Source organism: Biomphalaria glabrata, chromosome 2, assembly GCF_947242115.1.
Source record: "Biomphalaria glabrata chromosome 2, xgBioGlab47.1, whole genome shotgun sequence".
Classification (NCBI taxonomy): Eukaryota; Metazoa; Mollusca; class Gastropoda; family Planorbidae; genus Biomphalaria; species Biomphalaria glabrata.
Genome location: NC_074712.1, coordinates 3,830,724 through 3,843,560, shown reverse-complemented (window position 1 = coordinate 3,843,560; position 12,837 = coordinate 3,830,724). Strand labels below are relative to the sequence as shown.

The window sequence follows — 12,837 nt, the reverse complement described above, 5'->3', positions numbered from 1 at the left end:
CCCGTCTCTTTCACAATCTTCATAAACGTGATCGACAACGAGTTACATATGATTGTAAGGGACATCACGTTAGGATTGAAATAAAATAGATGCGCGCACCACAGACAGATATCATCTTGACTTCATTAGTACAATCAAAATGAAATTTATTCACAAACTATGTCCTGAAAATCGACATTCAAAAACATGCACTGTAGTGCGAGATAGGACATCTTTGAAAAAAAAAGTTTGTTTTTTTTATAAAGTCAGCAATAAACACAACTGCAAAGTCACAGATTTACGTTACAACGAGAAGGCTGTAAGTTTACCTGTTTTTTAATTTCGACATCCAATGGCTAAGCATTATTTCAATTAAAACCCTGAAACACTACAGATATATATTTTTAACGGGAGGATAGCGAATGACAATGGACTAGGTCACTAGGATAAGTTCTTGCTTTCTAAAACTGATGACGAAGCAAAGAACATTTATGATTTTTTAAGCCAAAAGATCGAGTGAACGCCATCACAGTTAAAACCCTCGCCAACTCGCTCGCCTCCTGAGGTAGAACTGAAGCCTAAAGTAAGGTAACATCTTAATATCAAACTTCGTACGAATGGAATCGACAATGTTAAGTCCCTACTCCCTCTGAGCGGACCAAAGCAACAGGAAATAGTCTACTGCAGTAGGAGATATATGCCCACCCCCCTCCCAGCAAATAAATTGAGGGTGGGTTGGAAGCTGGAATATAGGAAACAAAGAAAAAACAAAAACAAAACAAAAACATAATATCGTCTGCCAGAAATTTTGAGTCCAGAAAGTAACCAACCAAACTGTAATGATGGACCGGGCCTGAGAGATTAGGACATGATCGACATTGGACTTGACCTTTGGTTCATGTTCATTACTTTCCGAGTCCTCTCCTCCCCCCACCCCACCCCGCCCATCAATAGATAAGTTGGACGTTACCATCACGTCGTGTGTCACATTGGTATCGAGTATGGCCGTCGGTATCGAATACATTGGCGGGGAAAGAGCCTGCCGACTACTCACAGACCCAGTGTGTCTAGACTCACGTAGCGAGCGGGGATATGGTCACGTGCCCACCATACCGGATACTGGCGACAAGCTTACTGGTAGGCACACCAAGTGGTCATTGTTCGGCGCTCGGACAATATACACGACTCTATTTATTAGGATCGTCCATCAATATTTTTGTTCTGAATTAGGTCCGAAAGAGAGGCTGCAGACGAGATGTTTTACGAAAGGAGGGAAAATGAAAAAAAAAAAAAAAGTCATGATCTTCAATAAATGTACTTGATAGAAAGTTAGAAACCTTGTATTCATTTATTTATAAAGGTCATGCGATCATACACGATAAGTATTCTATATCATCGCTGGTAAAGTCTTATGACCATTATCCTCGAATTACAAAATATTTAAGACATTATCCTTGCCCCACAAAATATTGAAGACATTATCCTTGCCACACAAAAAATTGAAGACATTATCCTTGCCACACAAAATATTGAAGAGATTATCCTTGCCACACAAAATATTGAAGACATTATCCTTGCCACACAAAAAATTGAATACATTATCCTTGCCACACAAAAATATTGAAGAGATTATCCTTGCCCCACAAAATATTGAAGACATTATCCTTGCCACACAAAATATTGAAGACATCATCCTTGCCCCACAAAATATTGAAGACATCATCCTTGCCCCACAAAATATTGAAGACATCATCCCTGCCACACAAAATATTGAAGACATCATCCTTGCCCCACAAAATATTGAAGACATCATCCCTGCCACACAAAATATTGAAGACATCATCCTTGCCACACAAAAAATTGAAGACATTATCCTTGCCACACAAAATATTGAAGACATCATCCTTGCCCCACAAAATATTGAAGACATCATCCTTGCCCCACAAAATATTGAAGACATCATCCTTGCCCCACAAAATATTGAAGACATCATCCTTGCCGCACAAAGTCATATAGCCGTTATTCTTGCCTGACAATCCATTATCTTTGCCTATCTTTTTATGAACCATGTCACAAATGAATCAAGTTTTTCATACAACAAAAAAGGAGGAGGGAGTAGAAAAAAAAAAGGTGGGGGCGAAGCAGTGGCGTAGCTAGGGTTGGGGAGAATTCGAAAACCTCCCCGGCCCCCACTTGAGGGGGGCCCCCAAATGAGTGTCTTTTTACATTAACTATTAAATATTACGCAAAATGCAGGGGCACCTAAAGAGGTCAAGTCCCCCAAAATGATGGAAAATTCCTAGCTACGCCCCTGAGGCGAAATCAGGAAAAGAGCAGTGAAAAATACACAAATTAACTACGAAACTAACTCAACATATTTGCTGTTATCGGCTACTTGGGTATCCCCACATTAAAAAAAAAAAAGGGTCTGGTACCAGGAGAGACTTTTCCGACTGCTGGTGTAATGGCAGTGTCTTCCATTCTGAAGATTTAAGTTTGAGCGCTGTGTTTCACCTGGCCACACAAAACCCGACCTGCATATTTGTATTTTTATTTCCTATAATGTAGTATTAAAACAACAACAACAACATTGCTGGTCAAAGTTAACGACACAATCACATTTTTTTCCCCTCCAAACCCCAGTAAGGCTGCTAGCATTGCTCAATTGTTGCCTTGAATATTGAGGTCACGTATAATAAGACAAGCTCCAGAAGTAGACACTAACAAAACCAAAAGAATATAAAAAAAAAAAGGGGGGGGGGGCAGGAAAAGAGCCGACACGTATTCTCTAGTAGAAAACACACACACACATTAAAACTGTAGCAGGGCGTGGGAGTGGGCAGGGCGACATTATGTCTTTTTAAGTATTCACTATAAATATATTTATAGAGGGAGACAGTACTTCAAAGCCGTAAAAATAGCATCACACTATAATCCTCGCGTAAGCTCGCAGAATTTGGAAATAAGCCATATCTCGGGTTGCATTTGTTTTTAAAACCAATTTGGGGGAGGGGGGGGGGGGGAGATAATAGCATTGGGATGCATGATTTATGAGCATGTTTTTTTAGTTTTTTTGAAGTGGTATGTGGAATGGCCTTTCAGAGACAACAATAAAAAATGCCAGGAAGCGACCACAGAAAAACTCGCTCTGGCTTCACGTGATCACAATTATGTAGCCACGTGCAAGTTATATTGATTGCAGACTTGTTTTTTTTTTTTTTTTTTTAGGTATAGATTGCTGTCCTTTTATAACAACACACACACACACAGAGGAGATGAGGCTAGTTTGACAGTAGAACTGAAGCCTAAAGTAAGGTAAAAATCTTAATATCAAACTTCGTACGAATGGAATCGACAATGTTAAGAAAGCGAGACTGCGAGGAACTGAAGAAAAACTAAGCCGGTTGTCGAGGGCTGCCTCAATGAAACTACATTTATTATATATAATCAGTGCTTTTTATTTTTGTAAAAATAATAGATGCCGTACTCAGTGATGAATTTCCTAACTTTTAACTACTAATAAATTAATACTAAAAGTTTAAATACAAGAAAGTAATATTTTTTGCCCACATTGAAAAAGGTGGCGGTACACAGTACCGGTGCGTACTGACACACAAACAAAAAAGCACTGGATACAATCATCTACCAGTGCCGTGTATAACAGAAAAGTATATATGTAAACAAACAAAGGAGATCATTATTAATGGACGAATTTTATACAGGAAGTAGAAATTTAAAAATCTGTACAAAACCTCGGCTTATCGAAATAGTGAGTGTAAATTAAAATGGGAATTAGAGCTAGGGAAAAGTAAAGGCGGTTGGTCGTTGTGCTGGCCACATGACACCCTTGTTAACCGTAAGCCACAGAAACAGATGACCTTTACATCATCTGCCCTATAGACCACAAAGTCTGATAGGGGAACTTTACTTTACTTACACATATAAAGATAGATAGATAGATAGATAGACAGAGAGAGAGAGAGAGTGAGAGAGAGAGAGAGAGAGAGAGAGAGAGTGAGAGAGAGAGAGAGTGAGAGAGAGAGAGAGAGTATATAAAGAGAGATGTAGTACATACCTCTGGTTAGTGGACTTCTGGGAGGATATGAAGATATCAAGGAGGCGGGGGGAGGAGGCGGATATCCCGTCGACGGGGTAGAGGGGAAACTGTGTGAGGTGTTGGGCTGGCTGTCCTCGGTGCTGGAACTTTCCAAGGACCCCCTATCACTTCCTCCACTGTGGCTGTGTATGGTGACGGTCGTGCTCACGGTGCCGAAAACGGGAGGCCCCCTGCTGAGCAGGTCCGGCACCGGGCCGAACATGTGGCCGGGCTTAGAGTTGAGCTTCTGGAGATGCTGCTGATGTTGCTGCTGCTGTTGCTGCCGTGCTAGAGCTGAAGTCGGAGAAAGTAACGAGAAACAGAAAGTGAGCTACAGGCGACCAACTTGAGTGTGAGCAATGTTAACACCAGAGACATGTTCAGTGGCGACGTGTGAGTAACTTTAAATGTGTAAGCTGAACGCTAAATAAATTCTCATTATTACAAAGCTTTTATCAACTCTGTCTGGTAAAAAGTTTGTACACGTTATTTCTCCCACACCCATGCTCAGATTAAGCTGAAATTTTGCACAATTATTTCTTTTACCTGCCAACACAAGCATCAATAAAACTGGTATTTAATTGGTAATTAATTATTTTGTTTAGTAACTTGAACATGGGAAAGAAATCGCTCTTGACAGATGTGATGGTATAAGTTTAGTTCCCTTGAGGACTGTAGAGCCCTGAGAGAAAATTTTTTAATGTATTTAAAAATTATCATGTAAACATTCACCAAGATACCCCCTTTCTTCCCTCCCCCGTTCACAATAGATCCAGTCACGTGATAGGATCATAGCGCAATGAGAAAGCTAAAAGCTAAACAAAACAATTAGTACAAATATTTCTAATCGCACAGATTTATTAAGTCTGGGTCACTCCTACGTATAATTACATAACTGATCCAAACTAATTGATACAATTACACTTAATATAAGCTTTGTTTTTACAAAAATTATTTAAAAAAAAATGTTTTTTCTTGTTTTTTAAAATAGAAAAAAAATAAAATAATTTTCTTTAACCATTATAAAAAGTACTGCGCATGTCCATGGGAGGACTGAAAGGGAGGTACACCACGGGACGCCTCTGAACGTGATTTCATTTTTGAAAATACAACAAATAAAAATACATTAAAAAAACAACAACAAACATCTTAGTTGTATGTGAGAAAACTTGTTAGTCCCGTCACGCTTGATTGAATTTCTCCTGGACATCACAATCAATAGCGTAAACAGTCAAAAGGTCGCCATGGTCACGACATATTTTACTGCATCCACCCCTCCTGTCATAAAGTTCAAAAAGTTTTTTTTTAAATAAACTCGCGGAAACATCGCGTGGACCAACAGACACGCTCGAACAGAAAAGACGCGATTTTTTATATTTTTTGTGTGTAAAAAACCTACTTAAGTCCCATTGGTCAACATAAATATTATTTGCCAAGGTCTCTCAAACTTTGCCAAACAAAAACAAAAAATATTGAGTATGGCTTTAGTATCAGAATTTTTCAACAGACTTCTATACACTTAGTAAGGATTTAGCTTCTATATACTAGGCAGTCATAATAATGTCTTCACTAAGACAAGAATTTAGCCAGGGTATTTAAAATGTTTCCGCGAGTTTATTAAAAAAAAACAAAAACATTTTGAACTTTATGACAGGATGGGTGCATGCGGTAAAATATGTCGTGACCATGGTGACCTTTTGACTGTTTACGCTATTGATTGTGATGTCCAGGAGAAATTCAATCAAGCGTGACGGGACTAACAAGTTTCTCCATCGAGGGTAAATCAAGTTCACAAATATTGAAACCTATGCGATGTCACTGCTACGCTCTCAATATTGGTGAGACTAAAGGTGCTGAGATGTCACATTTACAAGAAAGAGGCCTATGAGTGTATACAATGAGATAAGTGAAAGACATTTCTTCATAAATGAACACTTAAAAAAAAAAACTTATTAAAAAAATAATATAAAAAAATAATAATTAGTTTGAAATATTATGAAAATGTAGCTGGATAAATAAGATACAATAATAACGAACAAAAAATAAATCTACTTGCCTTTACTGTCCACTAGTACCACGTGATTGGCCGGGAACATGCCAGTCTTGGCCATCCTGCCCTCATGAAACACATACCCTCGCCATATCCCGTCAGCTTTCTGTTCTAGTACCTACACCACGAGCACAAGGGAAAAAAAAACAAGATGAAAGATCTTTGCGGAATATAGAAAGAGATGAAAGAAATCAAATAATGAGAGGATACCGGGGAACAAAATTCAGGTCATGGGGTCAGGGGCGTATCCCAAATTGATATGGCTAACTACATAATTGAAACTTAAAATGATACGCATTTTTTTTTTCGTTTTAAGGATTTAAAAGATAATTTTCTTTTTGAAAGGGATGATTTTGACATGGTTACCCATAATGCAGTTAAGAAAAACAGCTTTTATTTTTCTTCAGTTGGTGAGATGTTCACCCTCCCCCCCCCCCCGCCAACCTAAAAACACACCATCACACCACACCATCAAAATACAACACCACAACACCTCATCGCAACACCCGAACACTGCATATGATAAAACTGATTTCAATTCGAGCACCACTTCGCACAAAGTGACTTAGATAAGTGCACCACATTTGTTTGCTGTTCTTACTAAGCGAGCCTCGGCCGAGGGTGTCGACTTCCAGGTGGTTGTTGCTTATTACCTCCAGCTTTACCCCCCCCCCCCCCCGCTCCCTACATCAGAGCCAACCTCCGAATGGGGAAGAGAAGAGGGGAACGCTTCAGGTAAAACAAACCTTGAGTTAATTTCTGCTGCAAGTTATCGCCGTACCTACCAGGAGATGAATGATTGGATAATGCATGGCCAGAGCCAAACCCGCCATGTTCCATTTAGACGCCACGTGTAGGCAGTGTGAGTAATTACGCGAGACGTTAATCAGGTGTAAGTAATGGACACCGTAAAGCTGGAGGGACGGAGCGAGGGCAGGAAGACATACTGAGAGATTAAATAACAGACTCCATTAACTGCTGAATTCGTTTCCAGAAGAAAAAGGGCGAGGCCCGATCAGCACTTCAGTGTAAATATGTTTCCCGCTAATGCGCGCCTGGTGCGCACGTTCTGTTGTTTTTACGTTTCTGAACCACAGGCACATTAAGAACTCTTAAGGTCAAAGAATTTAGATTTCTTGTACTTTTCATGTTTTCCATTAAAAAAAATAATTACAAATCAAATGAAAAAATGATCTTGCAAATATCCGACAGACTTCTGTATTTTGGTTCTAGAATCTGGAATAGATAGATCTATATATGTATATGAATATGATATAATTGCGGCCTGCGGGCCTTAATTTGGCCATTACTGATCTAGTGGCACTGGATTTATATTTTTGTCAAACATGGCAAATGTTCCATTCACATTTTTAAATTTCATTACGGTCTCCGCCATGATGTAAGGAACATTTATGCCAAGTCTTATCGAGATTGGTCAAACAGTTTTGATTTCTATGCGGGACATACATGCATACACCTTACATTCAATTATATATATATATATATATTAGATCTCTGCACAGGTTGCAAGATGGTTTCTAAATAAAGTCGACTTTAGTATTCTGATTGCTATCTTCACTATGACTGTTAAGATATCCAATGGTTAGATGCTTAAATAAAGCCGGAACCAACATGAAACGATAGTTTCCCCTCAAAATGTTTTATCAACTCGCTCTACCCTCGTAAACACACCTAACTTGAAAGATGTCTTTGAGATACTGCAAACTTGTATCTGATAGCCAGCACTCGGGAGTCGGTTTGAACAGAAGCCAAGACGCAGAGATCCACGAGTAGAAGTCCCATACGTAGAAAGACTGAGGCGGAGGCGAGGAGATAAAAGTCTTTGATTTAAAGGGTGCATGAGTTGTCTAGCTTAATCAAAGCGGAATAACACGGTTACGTTTGAGTACAAATGTGTCACAACATTTAAAGATGTTACATCTTTCGGACTTATTAGATCTATGGAAATAGTATAATATTAAAATCTTGATATTACGGAAGTGCTTTAAAGTTTTCGCTTTTCTGTTTTTATTTGATACACATTTTTATGGGCAAAACTAAAAGATGTTATAGCTCCTGCTCAAATCAACAAGTAACAACGTGAAAACAAAATTTCGTTACATAAAACTATAACATTAAAATTTATTGCATGTCGTATATACAGAGTTAATTCATTTGAAAGCTGACATTTCTAGTTCAATGGTTATCGATTCAATCTTTAATGTACATTTGTAAAGTGTAAGTGTACACCAGTGGTTCCCAAACTTTTTTGTCTCGTAGACCCCTTGCCATGTTTTCTGGTTTTTGGTAGACCCTCTGCTTAATTTGTATTGCATTTTTTGCCAATTCATCAACATTTTTTGTTAAACTTATTACTAACTTAAGTAAGTTGAAGAATAAAAAAGTAATTTAAAGTTACAAACCAAGTTATAGAGATCTAGCTTTTTTAGTGATAAAATTTCAAATTTAAACCAATTAAAGTAACAAATATGCATTGCTTGAATGATCAAACACACTGGAAATTTTTTTCCGGGTTTATCATCCGTTGCTACGGATATATAGGAATTTGTTGTTCTATGAAGTAGTCCTTCAAACATTAAATTATAATTTATTTATTAATTTGCCTTATGTATTATTGTAAAAGTTTTTGCAAAGCGCAGTTTCTTGTGTATTTCTTGATCTTCCACCAGTGGCACAAATATTGAGTCCGCGAAACTCTTGTCACTAAGGCAGATGGGTCGAAGGTGAGTAACTGGCTTCTAAACCAGTAAGCTTTGAGCAGGAAGAGCTCATTAGCCTTGGCTTGCTACCCACCTGAATTCAAACCTCTGCTACCTTGCAACTATACCCAAATATAAGAAAGCTTTCAGGGGTCATGAGGAGAGATTAGGATCCGGAGACCCTTAGGCAGTTTGCAGCAAGCAGCGCTACACCCTGTCAGAGCCTGCGACGCTGCTGATCCCAAACTGTAAATATGTCATTTGCTAAGAATTATAAGAAGCTTTTTAATTTTATAAATCAGGGCCGGCCTTAGCGCACTGCAACCTATGCGGCCGCAGTGGGCCCTGCACTTCCATAGGCCCCGTGCTAACACTAGGAGTTGTAAATTATTAAATTAAACCATTTTAACTTAACAAGGTTTCCCTGCCTCCTGATTTTCCAGGAGCTCCTGGAAATCTTAAATTATTAAAATATCCTGAAAAATCATAAAAACGTCCTTAAAAATAGACAAAATTGTCATTTTAGGGTGCCATTCAATATGGAAAACGCCAATCCTACTTGCGATTAAAAAAACGGCATGTCAACTTTCATTTAATAAAAATAATAAGGCGAATTTTAACCAAAACATAAGTTCATATACTTATTTACTGTAATAGTCAGTGGCATGTAAATATAGATCTAAAAATCAAAAGCGATATTTTGCTAGTCGAAAGTCAAAAAGCAAATTTGAAAGTTTATTGGCTGATCGTAGATGGCTTGTAATTTAATTTGACCTTGATTTTGTACTTAGTAAAGTATGAACAAAATGCAAAGACGTATTTATTTTCTAACAAAAAAAATCTTAATTTTCACTTGTTATCCTTATCCCTATCCAGACTAGGCCCCGCGCAATCCGTTTCACATAGGGCCTAGTAATCTATAGGACCGGCCCTGTTATAAATCATGCCACCGATGTGCCCTTGAACTGTATTGTTGCTTAAGAAATTCTTTAAATAATATCAGATGTAGGTTTGTATAAAACAGTTTTTAAAACTACAACGGCTGGTAAAATCAATGTTTTATCTATAGTGTTTTCCGTATTTTGCTATAAAAGTAAAGAGATATGGTAAGACTCTCACATACCATCATCTTCTCTATATGATGCCGAAGAGTAATTTTGTGGTTCTATTCTTTATCTTTGAGTGTTCGAAAGTTTTTCTAATTTGATTCTATTTTGTCAGTGTGACGTAGCCTCAAATGATCCTCCAGCATAATTGGTTTCATATCGTCATAAATCAGACACTTAGCAACTGCTTGTTTGACAAGGAGGGAATGAATGCCAATTTCAAATAATCAATGATGTACTATCTACATTTCTTTTTGTTAAACATTTGTTACATGTAGACAAAATTAAGTTCTTTAAAAAATTATTGGAATTAAATGCAACATTGTTTCATTTGAATAGCAGGATAAATATTTAAATGATAATAACTGAGATAAAAATCATATACTAGCGTATGAAATAATTACATTCATGGATTGTAAAAATTAAAGTCATGACCTGCTTAAATTAAATCTATAATCGTAGACCCCCGTGGACATCTCATAGACCCCCAATTTATTTTTTCACTTTCGTAGACCCCTTGGAAGTCTTCGTAGACCCCTGGGGGTCTATATAGACCACTTTGGGAATCACTGGCGTAAACTGTCTGCAATTGGTGCTACCTATTGCGAAGGTTTGTAGGCAGTAATTATATGTGTTATTATAAAACTGTTTTGTCCTACTGGAGTACAATTAAAAATTGTGCTGACCTCAGAAATACTTTACCAACAATGTTGAATAGAAAAGTATTGAATTTTTGTTAGCATTTGATACAAATTTATTTCTTGTCACGTGAAGAATTTCTTTATTGTTGGTAACAAAAAAAAACAAAAACAAAAAAAAAAAACAACAAAAGAAAAGAAAAACAACATAACTATTTTTAAGGCACATTTCGTGATTACTTCCCTTAGAAATACCGTTACCTTACATACATGCATATTTCCTGGTTACTTCCCTTAGAAATAGAGTTCACCTTTCTAAATGTATATTGCGTGATCCCACTATACTTTCACATTTGGAATGCAATACCTACTGACATTCTTTGCGCAACTTTTTTCTTCTTTTTATCATTCCTTAAACTAAGCCTTAATGTTAAGAGTCAATACACAGGTTACATCTGACAGGTCAAGGGTGTTCATCAAATTTTGTGTCGAAATAAACGGAAATTGAAAAATAACGTCAACAGTATTAGGACAAATCTTAGCCTCAGTCTTAAAGGATAGGAACAATGGGACAATAACCAGAAAACAACAACAACCCAGAAGTGAAGGTGAGAATAGTGAAATCAGAAATAAAGGCTAGAATAGTGAAATCATAAATAAAGGTGAGCATAGTGAAATCATAAATAAAGGTGAGAATAGTGAAATCATAAATAAAGGTGAGAATAGTGAAATCATAAATAAAGGTGAGAATAGTGAAATCACAAATAAGGTGAGAAAAGAGAAATCATATATGGATATGAGAATAGTGAAATCAGAAATGCATGTAGATTAATTCTCTTTCTATGTAAAGTAATTAATTTATTTCTCAGTTTTGCTCATCAATTAGAACTCTGAAAGTGTAAGAATGTGAGAGAGCGCGAGAGAGAGAGAGAGAGAGAGAGAGAAAGAGAGAAGAAAAGATGGCTCTATCATAAGAACCACTGCTTAAATATCCAGCAAAAAAAAAAAATAGCGAGCCAGACAGCGAGGGCAAAAAAGTTATAAGCTTATCTTTATTTTTTTGGTTTTAGAAAGGAATCTTCAACCAAGCTCTTCCCTTTTTTTTCCCCGGGTCAGTTTGTGTCTAGTGTTACATGATCGATGATGAAATGATCGCCTGGCCCAATAACTCGTGCAGAAGTTAGGGAAGTAGAAAAAGGATTACTTTGTATGTTTCATTTCCCGACTATTCCCGGATGTCTCGGCCTGTAAGGGGATAATGCCGGAGCTCCGCCAGACGGAGTGGGCGATAAATGTCAATTGGCATTGCTGGACTCAATACACCTCCATCGTAACTAGATCTAGTTTATTTTTTTTTTACATACTGGATTTTTTGTTTATTGTGTGTATTTAGTAGAAAACAGAAGATAAAAAGAAAAATTGTAATTTCCATTTATTCAAGATAGTGGATTTTTTATAGCTTCTAAAACAATTCGGTCGGTTACAATAAGTAAAGGAACTGAGAAAACAGTGGCGTAGCAAGAGATTTGGGGGCCCGAGGGGCTTGACCTCTTTAGGGGCCCCTGCCAATTAGACTTTCGACATCATGAAATGTGATAATGTACGTAATAAATATATGTCTAAATTCAAATTTGTGCAGTATATCAGTCGAGAAAAATAGAAGTATTATATATTTAAACTAATGAGTCAGGACCATAGACACAGAACTATACAGACCGATCGACAAGGATTGGTTTCACTTGTTGAAATACACGTTTTTATTCATACATAAACGATTATCTTAAATTTTGAAAATAAAGTTGCAAACCAAAGTTAGATCTATTTGAGCATGGTTTCCCTGATCTATGTCCGACGTCTCATCGCTTCACATTGTTAAAGTTCGTATTTAGGGATATTTATTTGTTATCATTAGAAGTCCAAATAATTTAAACCTTCAACAATTGTATTTCTCACTTATATACATATACTTTGAAATGTTAATGAAAATCGTTTGAGTCGTTTTCCAAATTATATATATATATATATATATATATATATATATATATATCTAAGGTCAGAAGCTTAAAATTAGCACCCTTAGTACAATTCGTAGTATATTTTTGCAGTGGTACTAGTTTCTCAATTTCTAAAATATTCGCGTGTTTGTTGATTTGATAGAATAGAAAACAGAATCATGTAATCTATTCTTTATTATTTTGTTTTCTGTATATCTTAATGGCTGTATCAAACCAAAACTTTATCGTGTTGA

At 36.9% G+C, this 12,837-nt stretch overlaps 1 protein-coding gene across 6 annotated transcripts in view; it reads right to left on the bottom strand.

Annotated features, from left to right (window-relative positions):
* LOC106057959 (caskin-2-like) overlaps positions 1–12,837 on the bottom strand; it is a 258,135-nt gene that overhangs the window by 79,528 nt on the left and 165,770 nt on the right. For all 6 annotated transcript variants that reach the window (XM_056018782.1, XM_056018783.1, XM_056018784.1 and 3 more), the window contains 2 exons: positions 6,132–6,243; positions 4,055–4,369 (listed from right to left, as the gene is read on the bottom strand). In XM_056018782.1, the coding sequence (XP_055874757.1) occupies positions 4,055–4,369; positions 6,132–6,243 (427 nt within the window). The remainder of the gene's footprint in view (positions 1–4,054; positions 4,370–6,131; positions 6,244–12,837) is intronic.